Source organism: Macaca fascicularis, chromosome 19 (assembly GCF_037993035.2).
Source record: "Macaca fascicularis isolate 582-1 chromosome 19, T2T-MFA8v1.1".
Taxonomy (NCBI): domain Eukaryota; kingdom Metazoa; phylum Chordata; class Mammalia; order Primates; family Cercopithecidae; genus Macaca; species Macaca fascicularis.
Window position 1 is genome coordinate 11,405,248 of NC_088393.1, and position 24,216 is coordinate 11,429,463.

The 24,216-nt window shown below is 50.2% G+C and overlaps 1 protein-coding gene across 6 annotated transcripts in view; it reads left to right on the forward strand.

The window, feature by feature from the left end:
• Positions 1-24,216, forward strand: part of C19H19orf38 (chromosome 19 C19orf38 homolog) — a 36,267-nt gene that overhangs the window by 4,284 nt on the left and 7,767 nt on the right. For 2 of the 6 annotated variants that reach the window (XM_015440284.4, XM_074025905.1), the window contains exons 1-5: positions 9,087-9,212; positions 11,227-11,535; positions 18,223-18,315; positions 21,061-21,088; positions 22,519-22,562. In XM_015440284.4, the coding sequence (XP_015295770.3) occupies positions 9,182-9,212; positions 11,227-11,535; positions 18,223-18,315; positions 21,061-21,088; positions 22,519-22,562 (505 nt within the window). In that variant the 5' untranslated portion in view covers positions 9,087-9,181. Of the gene's footprint in view, positions 1-9,086; positions 9,213-11,226; positions 11,536-18,222; positions 18,316-21,060; positions 21,089-22,518; positions 22,563-24,216 lie in introns of those variants that run through there. The other 4 variants (XM_005587978.4, XM_074025908.1, XM_074025906.1 and 1 more) reach the window with 4 other exon arrangements.

Genomic DNA, 24,216 nt, shown 5'->3' on the forward strand with positions numbered 1-24,216 from the left:
ACTGCAATCTCCATCTCCCAGGTTCAAGCGATTCTCCTGCCTCAACCTCCCAAGTAGCTGGGATTACAGGCATGTACCACCACGCCCAGCTAATTTTTGTATTTATAATAGAGACAGGTTTTGTTTTTGTTTTTTTGAGACGGAGTCTTGCTGTATTGCCAGGCTGGAGTGTGGTGGTGCAATCTTGGCTCACTGCAACCTCTGCCTCCCAGGTTCAAGTGATTCTTCTGCCTCAGCCTCCTGAGTAGCTGGGACTGTGGGCATGCGCCACCACACCCAGCTAATTTTTGTATTTTTAGTAGAGACAGGGTTTCACCATGTTGGCCAGGATGTTCTCAATCTCTTAACCTTGTGATCTGCCTTCATAAGCATCCCAAAGTGCTGAGATTGCAGGCATGAGCCATTGTGCCCAGCCTAGAGACAGATTTTTGCCATGCTGGCCAAGCTGGTCTCGAACTCCTGACCTCAAGTGATCTACCCACCTCAGCCTCCTAAAGTGCTGGGATTACAGACGTGGGCCACTGTGCCTGGCTCTGTTTTGTTTTGTTTTTGTTTTTTTATTATAGCCAAACTAGTGTATGCGCATCTCCCAAATGACTAGTAAGGTTGAGCCTCTTTTTTTTTTTTTTTTTTGAAACAAAGTCTTGCTCTGTCGCCCAGGCTGGAGTGCAGTGGCATGATCTTGGCTCACTGTAAGCTCTGCCTCCCGAGTAGCTGGGACTACAGGCGCCCGCCACCATACCCGGCCAATTTTTTGTATATTTAGAAGAGATGGGGTTTCACCGTGTTAGCCAGGATGGTCTCAATCTCCTGACCTCGTGATCCGCCCATCTCGGGCTCCCAAAGTGCTGGGATTACAGGTGTGAGCCACCACGCCCGGCCTAGGTTGAGCATCTTTTTATCTGCTTCTTGGTCATATGTATATGTATATCTTCTTTGGAAAGATATCCATTCATATATTTTGCCCATTTAAAAATTGGGTTGTCTTTTTGTTGTAGGAGGTTTTCTTAATACATATTACAGAGAGGAAAAGATAGAAAAGTGAAACAAAAAACTTCTCTGGCTGGGCGCTCATGCTTGTAATCCCAGCACTTTGGGAGGCTGAAGCAAGAGGATCGCTTGAGCCAAGGAGTTTGAGACCGGCCTTGGCAACATAGACTCTCCCTCTCCCACCACCATCTTTACAAAGTAATGAAAAATTAGCCAGTTGCAGTGGCGTGCACCTGTAGTCCTAGCTACTCAGGAGGCAGAGGTGAGAAGCTCGCTTGAGTTCAGGAGTTCAAGGCTGCAGTGAACCATGATTGGCCCACTACACTCCAGCCTGGGTGACAGTGAGACCCTGTTTCATAAACACACACGAAAAAATACCCTCTCACCAGGCGCAGTGGCTCACGCCTGTAATCCCAGCACTTTGGGAAGCCAAGGTGGGCGGATCACTTGAGGTCAGGAGTTTGAGACCAGCCTGGCCAACATGGTGAAACCCCATCTCTACTAGAAATAAAAAGATTGGTTGGGTGCGGTGGCTCACACCTGTAATCCCAGCACATTGGGAGGTCGAGGTGGACGGATCATGAGGTCAGGAGATCAAAACCATCCTGGCTAACACGGTGAAATCCCGTCACTATTAAAAATACAAAAAAATTAGCTGGGCATGGTGGCACATACTTGTAGTCCCAGTTATTTGGGAGGCTGAAGCAGGAGAATGGTGTGAACCCAGGAGGCAGAGCTTGCAGTGAGCCGAGATCGCACCACTGCATTCCAGCCTGGGCTACGGGGTGAGAGTCCATCTCAATAAAAAAAGAAAAAAAAAAACAAAAATTATAGCTGGGCATAGTGGTGCGTGCCTGTAGCCCCAGCTACTCGGGAGGCTGAGGCAGGAGAATCGCTTGAACCCTGGAGGCGAAGGTTGCAGTGAGCTGAGATTGTGCCATTACACTCCAGCCTGGGCAACAGACCAAGACTCTGTCTCGAAAAATAATTAATTAAATATGCCGTCTCCCAGTGTCTGCAGATCTATGAAGGGATACTCCAGGGCTTAAACAGGATGCTAACAACTCCACCTCAGCCTTTACTTCCTGCTCATGCTAAGCCTAGAGATCAGCCAGAGGTGACAGTTTAGGAACTTTGAGGGGCATGCACATTGCTTTCTAAATTCTTTGGTATAAGCCAGACACGGTGGCTCATGCCTGTAATCCCAGCATTTTGGGAGGCTGAGGCAGGCGGATCACCTGAGGTCAGGAGTTCGAGACCAGCCTGGCAAACATGGTGAAACCCTGTCTCTACTAAAAATGCAAAAATTAGCTGGGCGTGGTGGCACGTGTCTGTAGTCCCAGCTACTCAGGAGGCTGAGGCGGGAGAATTGCTTGAACCCAGGAGGTGGAGGTTGGAGTGAGCTGAGATCGTGCCACTGCATTCCAGCCTGGGCAACAGAGGAAGACTCCATTTCAGAATTATTAAATAAATAAATTCTTCAGTATATATGGGTACTTTAGAAGGCTCTCATTGGCCACAGAAACATTCTCTGCAGCTTTCCACCCAGGCTTTGGTGCATCTGTGGTTTTCTTCCATCGCAATTTTTTGTTCCAGGTGGGTGTGGGTTCTTCCTTCCCTCTACAGTGTTTACAAGGAACACATTCTGAGTTGAAGACAGACGCCTTGAGTCAATCCTTCTGTAGCTTCTGGACATATTAGAACAGACCAATGCAATATAGTCATGCCTGGCTTACCAATGGGGATACTGTAAAAAAAGAAAAAAAAAAAAAAAAAAAAAGGCCAGGCACTGTGGCTTATGCCTGTAATCCCAGCACTTTGGGAGGCTGAGGTGGGCGGATCACCCAAGGTCGAGAGTTTGAGACCAGGCTGACCAACGTGGAGTAACCCCACCTCTACTAAAAATACAAAATTAGCTGGGCGTGGTGATGCATGCCTGTAATCCCAGCTACTCCGGAAGGCTGAGGCAGGACAATCGCTTGAACCTGAGAGGTGGAGGGCACGATCTCGGCCATTGTACTCCAGCCTGGGCAACAAGAGTGAAACTCCATCTCAAAAATAACAACATAGGCTGGGCACGGTGGCTCAAGCCTGTAATCCCAGCACTTTGGGAGGCCGAGACGGGCAGATCACGAGGCCAGGAGATCGAGACCATCCTGGCTAACATGGTGAAACCCCGTTTCTGCTAAAACGTACAAAAAACTAGCCGGGCGAGGTGGCGGGCGCCTGTAGTCCTAGCTACTTGGGAGGCTGAGGCAGGAGAACGGCTTAAACCCGGGAGGCGGAGCCTGCGGTGAGCTGAGATCCGGCTACTGCACTCCAGCCTGGGCGACAGAGCTAGACTCCGTCTCAAAAAAAAAAAAAAAAAAAAAAAAAATGACAACAAAAAACCGGTGGCTGGGCTTGGTGGCTCATGCTTGCAATCCCACCATTTTGGGAGGCTGAGGCCGCAGATCGCTTCCGTCCAGGAGTTGAGAACAGCGTAGGCAACATGGCAAAAACACGAGACTACAAAAACTACAGAAATTAGCCGGGTATGGTGGTGTGCGCCTGTAGTCCCAATTACTTAGGAGGCTGAGGTGGGAGGATCGCCTGATCCCAGGAGGTCCTGGCTGTACCACAGCACTGTGGTGTGGTGATCACACCACAGCACTCCAGCCTGGGTGACAGAGTGAGACCCTGTCTCTCATATATATATTCATATATATATATAGTATATATCATATATAATTATAAATATATATTGCATATATTGTATTTATAAATTTATATATATTATATATATTTTTTAGGCTATAAGGCATGGCCTGTTGTTTCTATGATTCAAACCTGTATAGCATGTTCCTGTACTGAATTTTGTAGGTAACTGTAACAATGTATTTGTGTATCTAAACATAGAATAATACAGTAAAAGTATGGTAAGGTCACCCATGAGAGCAGCATTGTGTATGTGACCCATCACTGATAGGAATGTCATGTGACACATGACTTCTTTGCGAATGGGGGCTGCTCTGCTACCCCCTGGTTCCACAGGAACCAGGACTGGGAACATAGGCTGCTGTCTTCAAGGCTTCTGCAGTGCTGGCGAAGGACATGGGTCAAAGGCAGGTAAAAACACCCCGGAGCTTTCCTCCCATATTCCAGGTGCCTTTTTCTCAATTGAGTGTTTGCTTGTTTGGCACAAACCTGGATTTTCTGGCTGGGCGTGGGGGCTCATGCCTGTAATCCCAGCATCTTGGGAGGCCGAGGAGGGCAGATAACCTGAGGTCAGGAGTTCGAGACCTGCCTGGCCAACATGATGAAACCCCATCTCTACTAAAAATACAAAAATCAGTCAGGTGCGGTGGCGGGTGCCTGTAATCCCAGCTACTTGGGAGGCTGAGACAGGAGAATCACCTGAACCCTAGAGGTGGAGGTTGAAGTAAGCCGAGATCGTGCCATTGCACTCCGGCCTGGGTGACAGAGCAAGATTCCCTCTCAAAACAAAAACAAAAACAACCTTGATTTTCTAGTGTCAAAGGACAGAATTACAACTAAATTACAACTAATTCGGTTAAAGATCTCAATTGGCCTTATTTGTGATCATAGACTCTAGAATCCAGCAACAGTCATGAGGAAGGTCAGAAAACAGCTCAGTTTCAGTTTGGTGATGTAGAACTTTAGCAGAAGTGACTCCTTTTTGATTTTTAGTCTTCTCTGTTGGGGCTCAGTGCAGAAACTTAGTCTGAAACAATGGTCTCCAGTAGCTTTTACTTAATACTAGAGCTCAGATGAAGTTGATTCTGACAGGTTTTCCCACCCTGTTTTTTCTTTTCTTTTCTGTTCTGTTCTTTTTTTTTTTTTTCCGAGACAGAGTCTCTCTCTGTTGCCCAGGCTGGAGTGCAGTGGCACAATCCCGGCTCACTGCAACTTCTGCGTCCTGGGTTCAAGCAATTTTCTGCCTTAGCCTCCCAAGTAGCTGAGATTACAGGTGCCCACCACCCATGCCCGGCTAATTTTTGTATGTTTTTTCAATGTTTCTACGCAAGGACAGGTGCCCAGAGCTCCCCACTCCACCATTCTCACTGGCCTCTGGGGTCTGAATGGGCGATTTATGTCCCTTGAGTAAACAAAACCAAAAACTCTCCTCCCTAATTATTCACCAAATATTTACTGAGCCTCTGACAGTTAATAACACAGACACTGTCAAAGCCAGGTGGAGTGGCTCATACCTGTAATCCCAGCACTTTGGGCGACCAAGTTGGGAGGATCTCTTGAGCCCAGGAGTTCCCGACTAGGCTGGGCAGCGTAGTGAGATCCCATCTCTACAAAAAAATTTTTTTAATTAGCTGGGCATGGTGGCACATGCCTGTAGTCCCAGCAACACAGGAACCTGATGTAGGAGGATCACTTGAACCCAGGAAGTTGAGGCTGCAGTGAGCCATGATTGCCCTACTGCACTCCAGCCTGTGCAACAGAGAGAAACCCTGTCTCAAAAAAAAACACAAAAACCAGAATTCCAGGTTGTAGATTCCTGCACCATATTGACTCAGGATGTTTCTCAGCCACTTTGCCAACCGGGGACATCTATGGCCGGCAATGCCCCCAACCACCTGTGGGGGCCTGACACTGGAGGCACCCTGTCCACTCAGCCCACCTGTGTTATAGTTTGTACCTACATTCAGCAGTTCTCAAGCTCTTGTCCTGCATCCAAGAAGAATGAGGAGATGCTGACAATTGAAGGGTGAGGATGAGAGCAGAATTTTTTTTTTTTTTTTGAGATAGAGTCTTGCTGTCACCCAGGTTGGAGTGCAGTGGCACTATCTCGGCTCACTGCAAGCTCCACCTCCCGGGTTCACATCATTCTCCTGCCTCAGCCTCCCGAGTAGCTGGGACTACAGGTGCCTGCCACCATGCCCAGCTAATTTTTTGTATTTTTTTTAGTAGAGATAGGTTTTTACCATGTTAGCCAGGATGGTCTCGATTTCCTGACCTCATGATCCACCTTCCTTGGCCTCCCAAAGTGCCGGGATTACAGGTGTGAGCCACCACGCCTGGCTGATGGGAGGAGAATTTTTTTGGGCGACAGAATAGCTCTCAGCGAAGAGGAGATGTGGGGGTGTGGTTTCTCTTTCAGTGTTGCTGGGTCTAGGGCTTTGTATGGACTCAGAATGTGGAGAATGTGTGCTGATTGGATCGTGAGTGTGCACAAAAGGTTAAAGTGAAGACACCACTCAAAGGTGGGCACAACAGTGTAGAAAACCAATTAGAAAAGCATAGTCTCTACTAAAAATGCAAAAAATTAGCCAGGCATGGTGGCAGGCGCCTGTTGTCCCAGCTACTCAGGAGGTTGAGGCAGGAGAATGGTGTGAACCCGGGAGGCGGAGCTTGCAGTGCTCTGAGATCTGGCCACTGCACTCCAGCCTGGGTGACAGAGCGAGACTCCATTTAAAAAAAAAAAAAAAAAAAAAAAAAGATAAAGGTTTAAAGTTAATGAGCTGCCTGTAATCCCACACTTTGGGAGGCTGCGGCAGGAGGATTGCTTGAGCCCAGGAGTTCAAGATCAGGCTGGGTAACATAATGGGACCTGTCTCTACAAATATATTTTTTTAATTAGCCAGGTGTGGTGGTGGACACCTGTAGTCCCAGCTACTCAGGAGGCTGAGATGGGATGATCTCTTGAGCCCAGCAGGTTGAGACTGCAGTGTGTCATGATCATGCTGCTGCTCTGTAGCCTGGGCAATAGAGCAAGACCCTGTCTCAAAAAAAATTATTTTTAAATAAAAAGAGTTTATATAAGCATCCATCTTAAGAAGGTATTAATACAAATTTCTGCAGGTGAAGTTTAAATTAAAAACAGGCCGGGTGTGGTGGCTCACGCCTGTAATCCCAGCACTTTAGGAGGCCGAGGCAGGCGGATTACGAGGTCAGGAGATTGAGACCATCCTGGCTAACACAGTGGAACCCCATCTCTATTAAAGAATACAAAAAATTAGCCGGGTGTAGTGGCGAGCGCCTATCGTCCCAGCTACTCGGGAGGCTGAGGTAGGAGAATGGCGTGAACCCAGGAGGCGGAGGTTGCAGTGAGCCGAGATTGTGCCACTGCACTCCAGCCTGGGTGACAGAGCAAGACTCCGTCTCAAAAAAAAAATGAAAATAAAAACAAATTAAAAACAAAACATGAGCTAGGAAAAGAAGAGCCAATTGAACGTAAGGTAACCAGAAAAAAGAAAAGAATAAAATCAAGTCAAAAGGCAATAAAATAGAAAGTGAAACCACAAAGCGAAACTGTGGCACTTTGAAAAGATCAGTAACAATGATTAGCTCCTAGCAAGACCAATAAGAGACAAGGAGACTTCACTAATTTTTGTTGTCAGGAATGAAAGAAAGAACATTACTACAGACCCTACAGACATTAAAAGGATAGTAAGGGGATAAGAACAATGTTACACCAATACATTTGACAACTTAGATGAACAAATTCCTTGAAGATACAAGCATGACAATTGCAATAAAGGAATATTACAGAGCACTGTGGAAGAATTTACCTGGGGGATTATTCTAAGTCCAGAGGGGCCTTGAAAGTTTTCCCAGAAGTGATATTTAAACTGAGATCTGAGGGAGAAGCAGGATTTGACCAGGTTGATAGAATTGTGTTCCAGGCCAGGGAAATAGTGTGTGCAAAGGCCCTAAGGTTGGAATGACTTTCTGTGGCCAAAGAAAAAAGTTCACTCTAATGATGCATTTTGGTGTTTGACCACACACCATGTCCTTCTTGGGTCCAAACCCCCAAGCAAACCCGATTGGCTTGAACAGAAATGTTTAAAAAGATAAATGCAAACCCAGCAGTAAGAGAAACTTGGAAGTTTCTGCGCTGTAAACAGGAGGCAGTTTATCCTGTGAACTCTATCACAAACTATATCCAGAACTGATCTGGAACTGGAATTCCCTTTCACCTGGCTAATCAAACTTCTGAGCCTTTTTCCTCCCTGTAACTTTACCTCGTGAGCACTCACTACCCACTAGGCATTGCATTTCCTACTACAAGTTCTTTGAATCTAATGTCCACTACTCTTTTTTTTTTTTTTTTTTTTTGAGGTGGAGTTTCACTCTTGTTGCCCAGGCTGGAGTGCAGTGATGCAATCTCAGCTCACCACAGCCTCCACCTCCTGGGTTCAAGCAATTTTCCTGCCTCAGCCTCCCAAGTAGCTGGGATTACAGGTGTGTGCCACCATGCCCGGCTAATTTTTTGTATTTAGTAGAGACGGGGTTTCACCATGTTAGGCTGGTCTTGACCTCCTGACCTCAGGTGATCTGCCCACCTCGGCCTCCCAAAGTGTTGGGATTACAGGCGTGAGCCACCGTGTCTGGCCTAATGTCTACTACTCTTAGCCCCGTTCTGCAGAACAGTATACTGAAGGCTCAAAGGAGGTAAGCTGTGTCTGAGGTCGCAGAGGCCAAGCCCTAACCACCATGTCCTCCCACTCCTGTCCGTATTTGTTTAAATGTTGGCGCTGGTTAGGCTATGGTTTGTGTCTTGGGTGTGGGTTTCCAAACATCCCACTGCTGTCACCCTGTCTCATTCCCAGGAGTTCTCTTAGAAGGAGAGACAAAAGGCTGGGCACGGTGGCTCACTCCTGAAATCCCAGTACTTTCGGAGGCTGAGGCAGGCGGATCACGAGGTCAAGAGATCGAGACCATCCTGGCCAACATGGTGAAACCCTGTCTCTACTAAAAATACAAAAATTAGCTGGGCATGGTGGCTCCTGCCTGTAGTCCCAGCTACTCAGGAGGCTGAGGCAGGAGAATCGCTTGAACCTGGGAGGCAGAGTCTGCATTGAGCCGAGATTGCTCCACTGCACTCCAGCCTGGGCAACAGAGCAAGACTCTGTCTCAAAAATAAAAATAAAAAAAAAGGAAAAAATGGTGAAAACCACCTAACCATCTCATCCATTTTTTCTCCTCTAATCTGCAGATCAGCAGCCAGAGAGGTGCCCGGGTCTGATGTATGTTTGGGGAAGGGGTGGGGAGAGGAGAGAGTCCCTTTCAGTGCTCAAGCCTGTGTGTGCAACTTCCTGCCAGTGAGGAAACTCTCAGCTTGAGAATCAGCCCTGGTTCTCCTTTCCCCGATCTGGCCTCACAGGAGGAGTTGGCAGGGAGCCTTGGGCCCCTCTGGCCTCTGCCGGATTTCCCAGCCAAACGCGGGGGAGAGATGCCCTGGACCATCTTGCTTCTTGCAGCTGGTGAGTCTGAAGCCCCCCTTTCAGATCCCCCACGCCTTTCCCCCCTTCCCCTGTCCACCTTGCCGCTCTGGGGGCAGAAACCAGTTCAGGGGCTGCCGTTCGAGGGCATCGAGGAGGCTGAGCCCTGGGCAGATGGGTTTGCCCATGAGCCTTGGAAATTCTCCAGCAGTGTTGCTTTTTTCTTGTTAGGCTCCTCATCACCCCCAAGTTTACGAATATCAGAAATATCACCCCTCTGGAGTCAACTGTGCCCACACCCCATGACTCAGCCCCGCTTGGTCTCCGAAGGCTCCTTGAGTGCTGGGGCAGGAGGAGGGTCTACCTAGGGGGATATCAGTGTGGCAGGGGTGGGTGGGGGTTGAAGGCTGGATGAGGGAGGGTTTATGTAGACCTCAACCTGGCCAGACACTCTGTTCAGAAGCCTGTGGGCAGTCAGGAGAGAGATGGGTCCCCAGGAAACTTCATCCTGCAGGAAGCTGTGCTCCAAAATCCATATTCCTCACCCCAGCCTGGAAAAGAAGATAAAAGTCCTCTGCCCTTCCTTCTCCTGCCCTCCCCATCACTCATCCCCTCCCGCTCCTGCCACCCCCCTCACTCACCTCCTCCCTCCTGCCATGATAGCCTCCTTGCTGCTCGTTTTTTAATTTTAATTTTTATTTTTAGATAGAGACAGGATCTCACTGTGTTCCCCAGGCTAGTCACAAATTCCTGGGCTCAAGCAATCCTCCCACCTTGGCCTCCCAAAGTGCTGGGATTACAGTCATGAGCCACTGCATCCGGCATTTGCTCCTCCTTAAACACCCCCATGCCCCTTCCATCCCCTGGACCTTTGCCTATGCTGTTCCCTCTGCTGGAATGCCCTTCCCCAGCTCTCCAAATGGGTCCTTCCTCACCACTCAGGACTCAGCTCATGGGAGGCCAAGGTGGGAGGATTGCTTGAGGTGAGGATCTGGGCAACATAGTGAGGTCCCATCTCTATACAAAAGAAGCAAAATTAGCTAGCCAGGTTCACCAGCCTGGCCAACATGGTGAAACCCCGTCTCTACTAAAATTATAAAAATTAGCCGGGCGTGGTGGCACGTAGTCCCAGGTACTCAGGAGGCTGAGGCCACTGTACTCCAGCCTGCGCAACAAAGCAAGATTTTGTCTCTAAATAAATAGATAGTAAATAAATTAAATAAAAATAAAGTAATAAGGGTATAGTTGTGCTGCTGTGTAATAACCAATGCTATTACTGAAAATTGATGGCCAGGCAATGGTAGCTCACGCCTGTAATCCCAGCACTTTGGGAGGCCAAGGTGGGCAGATCTCATGAGGTCAGGAGTTCGAGACCAGTCTGGCCAATATCGTGAAACCCCATCTCTACTAAAAATATAAAAATTGGCCAGACGTAGTGCCACATGCCTGTAATCATAGCTACCTGGGAGGCTGGAGGATCACTTGAATCCGGGAGGTGGAGGCTGCAGTGAGCCAAGATCACGCTAGTGCATTCCATCCTGGTGGCAGAGTAAGACTCCGACTCAAAGGAAAATGAAAAATGCGGTGGCTCACACCTGTAATCCCAGCACTTTGGGAGGCCGAGGCGGGCGGATCACGAGATCAGGAGATCGAGACCGTCCTGGCTAACACGGTGAAACCCCGTCTCTACTAAAAATACAAAAAATTAGCCGGGCATGGCGGCGGGCGCCTGTAGTCCTAGCTACTCAGGAGGCTGAGGCAGGAGAATGGCGTGAACCCGGGAGGTGGAGCTTGCAGTGAGCCGAGATCGCGCCACTGCACTCCAGCCTGGGCGACTGAGTGAGACTCCGTCTCAAAAAAAAAAAAGAAAAATGAAAATTAATTCAACTACAGGGAGCCGTCACCATGTGCCAGGCAGTGTGGGGTAGGGTCACTAGCCTCCCGACTCACAGAAAACACAAGGCCGAGGGAGGGTGATCTACTTGCCGGAGGCCACAAAGCCAGGTCAGCCTCCACTCTCACCACGCACCCACCCACCTTACCGTCTGCATCGCAGGCTCCTTGGCGATCCCGCGACCGTCCATCCGGCTGGTGCCCCCGCACCCAAGCAACCAAGAGGACCCCATCCACATCGCATGCATGGCCCCTGGGAACTTCCTGGGGGCGAATTTCACACTGTATCGAGGGGGGCAGGTGGTCCAGATCCTGCAGGCCCACGGAGACCAGCGCGGGGTGACATTTAACCTGAATGGCAGCAGCAGCGAGGCTTCAGGGGAACCCTTCCACTGCCAGTATGGAGTGTTAGGCGAGCTCAGCCAGCCCCAGCTGTCAGACCTCAGCGAGCCCGTGAACGTCTCTTTTCCAGGTAAGGCCATTCTATGGGATCTCACTGCCAGGGGCTTCATTTTCCCACACAGACCTCTCATATGTACTGTTGCCTCAGAGACCTTCCCAGAAAAAGCCAGGCTTACACCCTGCCAGGACTTACTCGCCTTTCCCTTTTCCATCTTCTCAGCCAGCCCAAAAGGGGATTTGTTGGTTCACTGAGCTGAAGTCAGCTCACAGGGTCAACTTCAGGTATGGCTAGATCCAGGTGCTGAAAGCTGTCAGGAACCATTTGCCCCATCTCCGCTCCACATTGTTCTCTGTCTTATTGTCAGGTAGCCCATCTCCCTCATGGTACCAAAATTGTTGCTGTGATTCTTCCCATTTTGCAGATAAGGAAACTGAGGCACAGGAGGTACAGCTTATACACATGTAACGGGTAGCTTGTCTGGGATGCCATTGCCTTCCAAAAACCATGAATTACACCTCCGTGACCTACATTACTTCCCCTCTTGGCCACATACTTTTTTTTTCCCCCCCGAGACGGAGTTTTGCTCTTGTTGCCCAGGCTAGAGTGCAATGGCGTGATCTTGGCTCACTGCAGCCTCCGCCTCCTGGTTCAAGCAAGACTCCTGCCTCAGCCTCCCGAGTAGCTGGGATTACAGGTGTGTGCCACCATGCCCGGCTAATTTTTGTATTTTTAGGAAAGACGGGGTTCACCATGTTGGCCAGGCCAATCTCGAACTCCTGACCTCATGATCTTCCTGCCTCGGCCTCCCAAAGTACTGGAATTACAGGCATGAGCCACTGCACCTGGCTTTTTTTTTTTTTAAATGAGACAAGGTTGTCCAGACTAGAGGGCAATGGCACAATCATAGCTCACTTCATCCTCAAATTCCTGTCCTCAAGTGATCCTCCCACCTCAGCCTCCTAAGTAGCTGGGACTACAGGTGTGCATCACCATGCCCAGCTAATTAAAAAAAAATTATTTTAGAGATGAGGGTCTCGGCCGGGCGCGGTGGCTCAAGCCTGTAATCCCAGCACTTTGGGCGGCCGAGACGGGCGGATCACGAGGTCAGGAGATCGAGACCATCCTGGCTGACACGGTGAAACCCCGTCTCTACTTTAAAAATACAAAAAACTAGCCGGGCGTGGTGGTGGGCGCCTGTAGTCCCAGCTGCTCGGGAGGCTGAGGCAGGAGAATGGCGTGAACCCGGGAGGCGGAGCTTGCAGTGAGCTGAGATCCGGCCATTGCACTCCAGCCTGGGCGGCAGAGCGAGGCTCCGTCTCAAAAAAAAAAAAAAGAGATGAGGGTCTCAAAATGTTGACCAGGGCCGGACATGTCTTGGGCGTGGGTTTCCAAACATCCCACTGCTGTCACCCTGTCTCATTCCCAGGAGTTCTCTTAGAAGGAGAGACAAAAGGCTGGGCGCGGTTTCACACCTGAAATCCCAGCGCTTTGGGAGGCTGAGGCAGGTGGATCACGAGGTCAAGAGATTGAGCCCATCCTGGCCAACATGGTGAAACCCTGTCTACTAAAAATACAAAAACTAACTGGGCATGGTGGCTCCTGCCTGTAGTCCCAGTTACTCAGGAGGCTGAGGCAGGAGAATCACTTGAACCTGGGAGGTGGAGTCTGCAGTGAGCCGCGATCACTCCACTGCACTCCAGCCTGGGAAACAGAGAAAGACTATGTCTCAAAAAATAAAAATAAAAAAGAGGAAAACATGGTGAAAACCACTTAACCATCTCATCCATCTTTTTCCCCTCTAATCTGGACATGGTGGCTCATGCTTGTAATCCCAATACTTTAGGACGCTGAGGTAGGTGGATCACCTGAGGTCAGAGCTGAAGACCAGCCTGACCAACGTGGTGAAACCCTATCTCTACTGAAAATACAGAAATTAGCTGGGCATGGTGGTGTGCGTGTATAATCCCAGCGGCTTGGGATGCTGAGGCAGGAGGATCATTTGAACCTGGAAGGCACAGGTTACAGTGAGCCAAGACAGTGCCATTGCACTCCAGCATGGGCGACAGAGCAAGATTCTGTCTCCAAAAAAAAAAAGATGTTGACCAGGCTAGTCTTGAACTCTTAACCTCAAGTGATCCTCCCACCTCAGCCTCCAGAGTAGCTGGGATTACAGATGTGAGTCACTATGCCCAGCATGAGCCACATAAGGCTTCTGGACACTTACTGTGCACCAGGAACTGTCCTTGGTCTTGCCCTCCTGCAGCTGACATTCCAGGCAGATGAGGACAGATGATAAACATGAAATCCGACATATATTCAACCTGCCAGCAGGGCACCAGATAAAATCCACCTGGGTGAGGATGTCATTATTTGAAGTAGAGTAGGGCGACTGGCCCAATGTTCTAATGGTCAGCCCTCTGGACTCTGAAGTAGAGTATTGCAATCAGGGAAGCCCTCTCTGAGGAGGTGGCATTTGAGCAAAGAACTGAATGATGAGGAGGAGCCAACCACGTGGATATCTGGGGCACATGTTGCAGGCAGAGGATACAGGCTGTGCAAAGGCCACGAGGCTGAAGCTTCCCTGGTGTGTCTGAGGAGCCCAGTATGGCTGAAGGATGGTGAACAAGGAAGAAAATAGGGAGAGGCGGGGCAGGGAGTTCACCAGGAGGATCGTGGGGGGCCTGGTAGACCACAGCAAGGATTTTAGCTTTTTACCCGAGTGAGACGGGAACCCCAGCAGGGCTGATGTCCTTTTCTGATCTCTGAGTGAGGAGGCTGGGCATGGGTTATGGGTCAAGAAGCAGGAGGGAGGAGCCCTCGATAGCCTTCTGTGTTACCATCAGTCAGAACTTTCCTGGCCGGGTGCAGTGACCCACGCCTGTAAGCCCAGGACTTTGAGAGGCTGAGGCGGGAGGATTCTTTTAGCCAAGGAGTTCAAGATCAGCCTGGGCAACATAGTGAGACCCTGTCTCTACAAAAAAAAAAAAATTAATTTTTTTTTAGATAGGGGTCTTGCATTGTTGACCAGGCTAGAGTGCAGTGGCGCAATCACAACTCACTGCAGCCTCCACTTCCTGGGCTCAATCAATCCTCCCTTCTCAGTCTCCCTAGTAGCTGGGACTACAGCCTTGCACCACCATGCTTGGCTAATATTTCTATTTTTTGTAAAGACAGGGACTCACTATGTTGCCCAGGTTAGTCTCAAACTCCTGGGCTCAAGTGATCCTGCCACTCAGCCTCCTAAAATACTGGAATTACATGAGCCACTGCACGCCTGGCTCCGGCCAATTTTTTTATTTTTATTTTTTTGGAGACGGAGTCTCACTCTGTCGCCCAGGCTGCAGTGCAGTGGTGTGATCCTGGCTCACTGCAGCCTCTACCTCCGAGGTTCAAGCAATTCTGCCTCAGGCTCTCTAGTAGCTGGGATTACAGGCGTGTGCCACCATGCCCAGCTAATTTTTGTATTTTAGTAGAGATGGGGTTTCACCATGTTGGCCAGGCTGGTCTCAAACTCCTGACCTCAGGTGATCCACCCTCCTTGGCCTCACAAAGTGCTGGAATTACAGGCGTGAGCCACCATGCCCGGCTAATTTTTTGTATTTTTTTTTTTTTTTTTTTAAGTAGGGGTTTCACAGTGTTAGCCAGGATGATCTTGATCTCCTGATCTGGTGATCCACCCACCTCGGCCTCCCAAGGTGCTGAGATTACAGGCGTGAGCTACCGTGTCCGGCTAATTTTTTTTTTTTTCTTAATTAGCAGGGCCTGATGGCATGTGCCGGTAGGCTGAGGCAGGTGGATCACTTAAGCCGGGGAGGTAGAGGATATTGTGAGCCATGATCCCACCACTGCACTCCAGCCTGGGTGACAGACGGAGACCCTGTCTATAAAAACATTTTTTTTTTTTTAATGTCTGACACAGAGTGTCACTCTGTTGCCCAGGCTGAAGTGCAATGGCCCGATCTCGGCTCACTGCAACCTCTGCCTCCCAGGCTCAAGCGATTCTCCTGCCTCAGCCTCCCGAGTAGCTGGGACTACAGGCGCCAACCACCCTGCTAATTTTTGTATTTTTTAGTAGAGATGGGGTTTCACCATGTTGGCCAGGGTGGTCTTGAACTCCTGACCTCAAGTGATCTGCCCATGTCGGCCTCCCAAAGTGCTGGGATTACAGGCATGAGCCCCACCACGCCTGGCCCAAAAAACTTTTAAAAAGAACTTTTTCGGCCGGGCGCGGTGGCTCAAGCCTGTAATCCCAGCACTTTGGGAGGCCGAGGCGGGTGGATCACAAGGTCAGGAGATCGAGACCATCCTGGCTAACACCGTGAAATCCCGTATCTACTAAAAAAAAATACAAAAAATTAGCGGGGCGTGGTGGCGGGCGCCTGTAGTCCCAGCTACTCGGGAGGCTGAGGCAGGAGAATGGCGTGAACCTGGGGGGCGGAGCTTGCAGTGAGCCGAGATCACGCCACTGCACTCCAGCCTGGGCGACAGAGCAGACTCCGTCTCAAAAAAAAAAGAAAAAAAAAAAAAAAGAACTTTTTCACTGCAAAAAAGAATCTTGTTGCCAGCGGAGGCCAACACGCAGCTATGACAGAGCAGTTCTCTGTCCTTCCCGGCCTCGGGCTCCTCTATCAAAGGTCTCCTTCTCTCACCTTGGCCTTGTGGTCTTGGAGTTGGGAGCTGACAACACCCCTTCTGCCCCAGGTGAATCAATGAACAAGGCTGACATTGTGAGAACACCAAGCGTCTGTCTTCTCCCCCTCCTGGCTTAGCTCCTCACCTCCCTTGGGGTCGGGGCATCTCCTCTTTCTCCAGGAAGGGGAAGCCAAGTCCTGTGCTGAGAAGGTGACTCTGGAACTGCCACTCCCATGCCTGTGTGACTAGCTTCTGGGTGGATCTCAGGGTCTACCGTTGGGCTGGGGGTGGATGTCATCTGGCCACTGGCACCCAGACTGCAAGTAATAAAAACCTGACTCACACTGGCTCTACCAACAAGAGGGGATTTGTTGGTTCACTGAGCTGAAGTCAGTTAACATGGCTGACTTCAGATGTGGCTGGATCCAGGCGCTGAAAAATGACGGAAAGCATTTGCCTTCTCAGCTCCTCTTCTGTCTTATTCTCAGGTTGTTTCTCCCCCTCACGGTGACAAAATTGTGCCCTGAAGCTTCAGATATATATTCTCTCCTTTTTTTTTTTTTGAGACCGATTCTGGCTCTGTCACTCGGACTGGAAGGCAGTGGTGCAATCTCGACTCACTGCAGCCTCCGCCTTTCAGGTTCAACACAGGCACTTGCCACCACGCCCGGCTAATTTTTGTATTTTTAGTAGAGACGGGGTTTCACTGTGTTGGCCAGGTTGATGTCGAACTCCTGACCTCAGGTGATCCACCCTCCTCAGCCTCCCAAAGTGCTGGGATTACAGGCATGAGCCACCGTGCCCAGCCATCTCTTTTTTTGTTTGTTTCTTCAGACAGGGCGGGTTCTCTCTATGTCACCCAGGCTGGAGTGCAGTGGCACGATCTCAGCTCACTGCAGCCTCCACCTCCTGGGTTCAAGCTATTCTTGTACCTCAGCCTCCCAAGTACCTGGAATTACAGGCGTGCACCACACCTGGCTAATTATTTGTGGGGTTTTGTTGTTTTTGTTTTGTTTTGTTTTGTTTTGTTTGTTTTCGAGACGGCGTCTTGCTCTGTCACCCAGGCTGGAGTGCAGTGGCACGATCTCAGCTCACTGCAACCTCTGCCTCCTGAGTTCAAGCAATTCTCCTGCCTCAGCCTCTCAAGTAGCTGGGATTACAGGTGTGCAATCTGTAATTGGGACTGAGTAAGTGGGACTACAGGCACATGCCAGCATGCCTGGCTAATTTTTTGTATTTTTATTAGAGACGGGGATTCAGTGTTAGCCAGAATGGTCTCAATCTCCTGACTTTGTGATCCGCCCGCCTTGGCCTCCCAAAGTGCGGGGATTACAGGCGTGAGCCACCGCGCCTGGCCAATTATTTATGTTTTTATTTTTTATTTTTTATTTATTTTATTTTATTTTATTTTTTTGAGACAGAGTCTCGCTCAGTCGCCCAGGCTGGAGTGCAGTGGCCGGATCTCAGCTCACTGCAAGCTCCGCCTCCTGGGTTCACGCCATTCTCCTGCCTCAGCCTCCCAAGTAGCTGGACTATAGGCGCCTGCCACCTCGCCTGGCTAATTTTTTGTATTTTTTAGTAGAGACGAGGTTTCACCGTGTTAGCCAGGATGGTCTCGATATCCTGACCTCATGATCCGCCCGTCTTGGCCTCCCAAAGTGCTGGGATTACAGGCTTGAGCCACCGCGCCTGGCCTTTATGTTTTTAATATAGACAGAATTTCCCTGTGGCTAGACTGGTCTTGAGCTCCTGGCCTCAAGTAATCCACCTGCCTTAGGCTCCCACAATGTTGGGATTACATGCATGAATCACCGCTCCTGGCTTAAGAGATCTATCCTATGCAATGCTAGGCAGAGGAGTAAAACTCTTTTCCCAGTGGTACCTCCAAAGTCCCAGACTTAGCTCTCATTGGCTTCACTTGGGTTACGTGCTCATCCTGAACCAATCATAATAGCCAGGAGTGAGGGATATGCTAATTGGCCAGACACAAAGTTTGCTAAGTCTCTTGGGTCCATCTGCATTCATGTTCTTTGGTTGGGGGTTATGGGGTAAGGGCTGGCTACTCAAAGGTTACCTGGAGAGATGGTACTGACCTGCCCACTCTTTTTTCTGATTTTCCTCCAGTGCCCACTTGGATCTTGGTGCTCTCCCTGAGCCTGGCTGGTGCCGTCTTCCTCCTCGCTGGGCTGGTGGCTGTCGTCCTGGTGGTCAGAAGAGGTAACAGCATGCAAAGAAAGCCTGGCACACAAGTTCTGGAACCTGAAAATGTGCTTACACTCACAACTCACACCGTTTTGTTTTCAGGTTCAATAATTTGTTCATCACACCCCTTTTAAAAATATTTATTTATTTATTATTTTTCTTCTCAGGCAGAGTCTCGCTCTGTTGCCCAGGCTGGAGTGCAGTGGTGCGATCTCGGCTCACTGCAACCTCTGCCTTCGAGGTTCAAGCGATTCTCCTGCCTCAGCCTCTCAAGTAGCTGGGATTACAGGTGTGCACTACCGTGCTTGGCCAATGTTTGTATTTTTAGTAGAGATGGGGTTTTGCCATGTTTCCCGATCTGGTCTTGAACTCCTGACCTCAGGTGATCCGCCCGCCTCGGCCTCCCAAAGTGTTGGGATTACAGGCGTGAGCCACAGTCCCTGGCCTAAAAATTTTGTATTTGGAGACTCACTCTGTCACCCAGGCTGGAGTGCAATGGCAGGATCATAGCTCGCTGCATCCTTGACCTCCTGGGCTCAAGCAGTTCTCCTGCCTCAGCCTCCAAAGTAGCTGGGACCACAGGTGCGTGCCACCACACGCAGCTAATTATTTATTTTATTTTATTTTATTTTTATTTTTATTTTTATTTTTATTTTTTTTGAGACGGAGTCTCGCTCTGTCGCCCAGGCTGGAGTGCAGTGGCGCAATCTCGGCTCACTACAAGCTCCGCCTCCCGGGTTCACGCCATTCTCCGGCCTCAGCCTCCCGAGTAGCTGGGACTACAGGCGCCCGCCACTGCGCCCGGCTAATTTTTTCTATTTTTTTAGTAGAGACGGGGTTTCACCATGGTCTCGATCTCCTGACCTTGTGATCCGCCCGCCTTGGCCTTCCAAAGTGCTGGGATTACAGGCGTGAGCCACCGCGCCCGGCCTATTTTATTTTTTTTTAAGACAGGGTCTTGCTATGTTGCCCAGGCTGGGTAACTCCTGGGTTCAAGCAATCCTCCCACCTCAGCCTCCCAAAAGTTCTGTGACCACAGGCGCACACTACCATACCCAGCTAATTTTTTAAAAATATTTTTTGTTGGCCGGGCGCGGTGGCTCAAGCCTGTAATCCCAGCACTTTGGGAGGCCGAGACGGGCAGATCATGAGGTCAGGAGATCGAGACCATCCTGGCTAACACGGTGAAACCCCGTCTCTACTAAAAATACAAGAAAATTAGCCGGGCGAGGTGGCGGGCGCCTGTAGTCCCAGCTACTCGGGAAGCTGAGGCAGGAGAATGGCGTGAACCCGGGGGAGCAGAGCTTGCAGTGAGCCGAGATCGCGCCACTGCACTCCAGCCTGGGGCACAGAGCAAGACTCCGCGTCAAAAAAAAAAAAAAAAAAAAAATTTTTTTTGTTGACTGGGTGTGGTGGTTCACGCCTGTAATCCCAGCACTTTGGGAGGCCAAGGCAGGCAGATCACCTGAGGTTGGGAGTTCAATACCAGCCTGACCAACATGGAGAAACCCTATCTCCACTAAAAATACAAAATTAGTTGGGCGTGGTGGCGCATGCCTGTAATCCCAGCTACTCGGGAGGCTGAGGCAGGAGAATCACTTGAACCCAGGACGTGGCGGTTGCGGTGAGCTAAGATTGTGCCATTGCACTCCAGCCTGGGTAACGAGCAAAACTCCGTCTCAAAAAAAAAATTTTTTTTGTTGTTGAGATAGGGTCTTGCTATGTTGCCCAGGTTGGTCTTGAACTCCTGGGCTCAAGTGATCCTCCTGCTTCAGCCTCCCAAAATGCTGGGATTACAGGCATGTGCCAGCATGCCCAGCCAAATTGTGTGTGTGTGTGTGTGTGTGTGTGTGTGTATTTTGAGATGGAGTCTCACCCTGTGACCCAGGCTTGAGTGCAGTGAGGTGATCTCGACTCACTTGCTCTATTGCCAGGCTGGAGTGCAGTGGCACGATCTTGGCTCACTGCAACCTCCGCCTCGTAGGTTCAAGTGATTCTCATGCCTCAGCTTCCCGAGTAGCTGGGACTACAGGTGCGTGCCACCACACCCAGCTAACTTTTGTATTTTTAGTGGAGACAGGGTTTCACCATGTTGTCCAGGATGGCCCAGCACTTTGGGAGGCCAAGGTGGGCAGATCACAAGGTCAGGAGTTTGAGACCAGCCTGGGCAATATGGTGAAACCCCATCTCTACTGAAAACACAAAAATTAGCCAAGCGTGGTGATGTGTACCTGTAGTCCCAGCTACATGGGAGGCTGAGACAGAAGAATTGCTTGAACCCAGGAGGCGGAGGTTGCAGTGAGTCGAGATCACACCACTGCACTCCAGCTTGGGCAACAGAACGAGACTCCATCTCGAAAAACAAAACAAAAAACAAACAAAAATCTGAGGCCTTCCAGGCCAGGCGGGGTGGCTCATGCCTGTAATCCCAGCACTTTGGAAGGCCGAGGTGGGTGGATCACTCGAGGTCAGGAGTTCGAGACGAGTCTGGCCAAAATGACGAAACCTCTACTAAAATACAAAAATAGCTGGGCCTGGTGGTGCGCACTTGTAATCCCAGCTACTCAGGAGGCTGAGGCAGGAGAATCGCTTAAATCCAGGAGGCAGAGGTTACAGTGAGCCAAGATTGAGCCACTGCACTCCAGCCTGGGTGACAAAGTGAGACTCTGTCTTAAGAAAAAAAAAAAAAAAAAAAAACAGAAATTGCCGGATACAGTTAGGACCAAAATCTAACACATGCTCATTTCTTTTTTGTTCCAGTTAAACTCAAAAATTTACAGAAGAAAAGGTGAGATCATCCCTGGAGACCCACAGAGGGAGGTTTGGGGATAGAAGGACACTTCCCTGGCGGGGTGGGCACTCCATGCCCCCCCACAAACAGCGCCTCCTGGTGGGCATGCTGCATAATGGAAACAGGTGCCATTTATTAAGTGCCTCCTGTGTGCTGGAGGACTGTGCTAGGACTCTCTGAAGCTGGAGCTCCTTATCCTTATGGCAGCCCTGGAAACAGGCACTATGAATAGCCCTGTTTTGCAGAAGAGAGGACTGAGGCTCAGCGCTGAGTCACAGAGCGAGCAGTTTGCCGAGGGAAAGGCCCTTCCCCATACCCCTTTACCCCCAGCTGCCAGAAAATGGTCACAATCACTCTAGATACCCACAAGCAGTTTCTAAAGAATGCCCCTGGGTGGCCGGGCGCCGTGACTCACGCCTGTAATCCCAGCACTTTGGGAGGCCGAGACGGGCGGATCACGAGGTCAGGAGATCGAGACCATCCTGGCTAATACAGTGAAACTCCGTCTCTACTAAAAATACAAAAATTAGCCGGACGTGGTAGCAGGCGCCTGTAGTCCCAGCTACACGGGAGGCTGAGGCAGGAGAATGGCGTGAACCCAGGAGGCGGAGCTTGCAGTGGGTGGAGATGGCGCCACTGCACTCCAGCCTGGGTGACAGAGCGAGACTCCGTCTCAAAAAAAAAAAAAAAAAAAATGCCCCTGGGGTTGTGCGATGCCCAATTGCACTGTAGGCAATGGCCCAGGTTCCTGGGCGCCAGGATGTCCTAACTGGCCCTGGCCTTAGTTTCTCTCCTCTGAGAGTGGGGAGACATCCTGCTGCCTGGTGGTAAAGACCTGCTCTGGAGATTGAATCCCAGCTTCACCTGGCTGTGGACCTCCTACCCAGAAGAATATATATATGTATTTTTTTTTTAGACGGAGTCTCACTCTGTCGCCCAGACTGGAGTGCAGTGGCGCAATCTCAGCTCACTGCAACCTCCGCCTCCCAGGTTCAAGAGATTCTCCTGCCTCAGACTCTGGAGTAGCTGGGACTACAGGCATGCACCACCACACCTGGCTAATTTTTATATTTTTTAGTAGAGATGGGGTTTCACCATGTTGTCCAGGCTGGTCTTGAACTCCTGACCTCAAGTGATCCCCCGCCTCGGCCTCCCAAAGTGCTGGGATTACAGGTGTGAGCCCCCGCACCTGGCCCAAGAGAATTTCCATGTTTTTTTTCTTTCCCCGGCCGAGGGGCTGTCCTACAGTGTGACAGCTCCAGAAATCAGGATGTTACTGCTTTTCTGTGAGGAAGACCCATCGGTCAGTGGGTGGGGAGCAAAGGCTATGTTATGGTTGTGGTTTGGGGCTAGAGCTTTCCCAATCAAGCCTCCTGACTCAAGGGGCAACCCTGGTCCCTGTCACTTTCTCCTGAATTCCTTTGCAGAGATCGAGAATCCTGCTGGGCCCAGATTAACTTCAACAGCCCAGGTCTGTGCCTCCACACTCCTGACTCCGGTGGGGAAAGGATTACACCTCCAAATGCCATCAGACCTCATCACACGCCACTCAAATTTCTGTGACTGCTTGTTCCCTTTAGGGTCAAAACACACCCTCACCACCTCTTCCCCTGGGTTCTCACCTTCTCTCCTTTAACTTAACCTAAAGGTCACCTCTTCTGGGAAGCCTTCCCTGACTCCCTAGACAGGGTCTGTGCCTGCTACTTACAGGACCCCAGGACCGACCATTCTTCTTACCCCTTGGTAGAAATACAATTAGGTGGCCTGGTGCGGTGGCTCACGCCTGTAATCCCAACACTTTGGGATGCCGAGGCAGGTGGATCACAAGGTCAGGAGATCGACACCATCCTGGCCAACGTGGTGAAACCCTGTCTCTACTAAAAATACGAAAATTAGCTGGGCGTGGTGGCGCGTGCCTGTAATCCCAGCTGCTTGGGAGGCTGAGACAAGAGAATCGCTTGAACCCAGGAGGCAGAGGTTGCAGTGAGCCAAGATGGCACCACTGCACTCCAGCCTGGTGACAGAGCAAGACTCTGCCTCAAAAAAAGGAAGAAAGAAACAAAAATGGGCCGGGCGCGGTGGCTCAAGCCTGTAATCCCAGCACTTTGGGAGGCCGAGGCGGGTGGATCACGAGGTCAGGAGATCGAGACTATCCTGGCTAACATGGTGAAACCCCGTCTCTACTAAAAATACAAAAAAAAAACTAGCTGGGCGTGGTGGCGGGCGCCTGTAGTCTCAGCTACTTGGGAGGCTGAGGCGGGAGAATGGCGTGAACCCGGGAGGCGGAGTTTGCAGTGAGCCGAGATCACGCCACTGCACTCCAGCCTGGGAGACACAGCGAGACTCCGTCTCAAAAAAAAAAAAAAAAAAAAAAAAAATGAACCTCAAAAAAAGGAAGAAAGAAACAAAAATGAAACAGAATTAAGTGATCATTGGGTGCTTGCATATTTAATACTCATTTCCTCTGCTGGACAGCCAGCTCCATGGGGAAAGGACCGTATCTATCTCGGGGACTCTGGGGCCACACTTGCCTTCCAGAGCATGTCATTCTGCCAGCTTCCCCAAGGGGGTGAGAGGCAGCCCGTCTGTCATGTAGGATGTTCTCTTGAAGGCACCCCAAGCAGAGAAATGTATTCTCTGTATTTCATTCCTGGTCTGACACGCATATTTATTGAGCACTTCCTGTGTGCTGAGGTCTGGGAGGGTCCTTTTATAACCAAGACAGATGTGCGCTCTGTGCACAAGCCCATTCTCCAATGGGGAACAGCCTGTGGTAGCACCAGACTGTGTCTGGGACAAGGTAGGTGGTCCCCTGAGGAAGTGATGCTTTGCTTTTTTTTTTTTGAGGCGGAGTTTCACTCTTGTTGCCCAGGCTGGAGTACAATGGCACAATCTCGGCTCACCACAACCTCCGCCTCCCAGGATCAAGCAATTCTCCTGCCTCAGCCTCCCTAGTAGCTGGGATTATAGGCATGCGCCACCACGCCCAGCTAATTTTTGTATTTTTAGTAGAGACGGGGTTTCTCCATGTTGGTCAGGCTGGTCTCGAACTCCCGACCTCAGGTGATCCACCCGCCTCGGCCTCCCAAAGTGCTGGGATTACAGGCGTGAGCCACTGCGCCCGG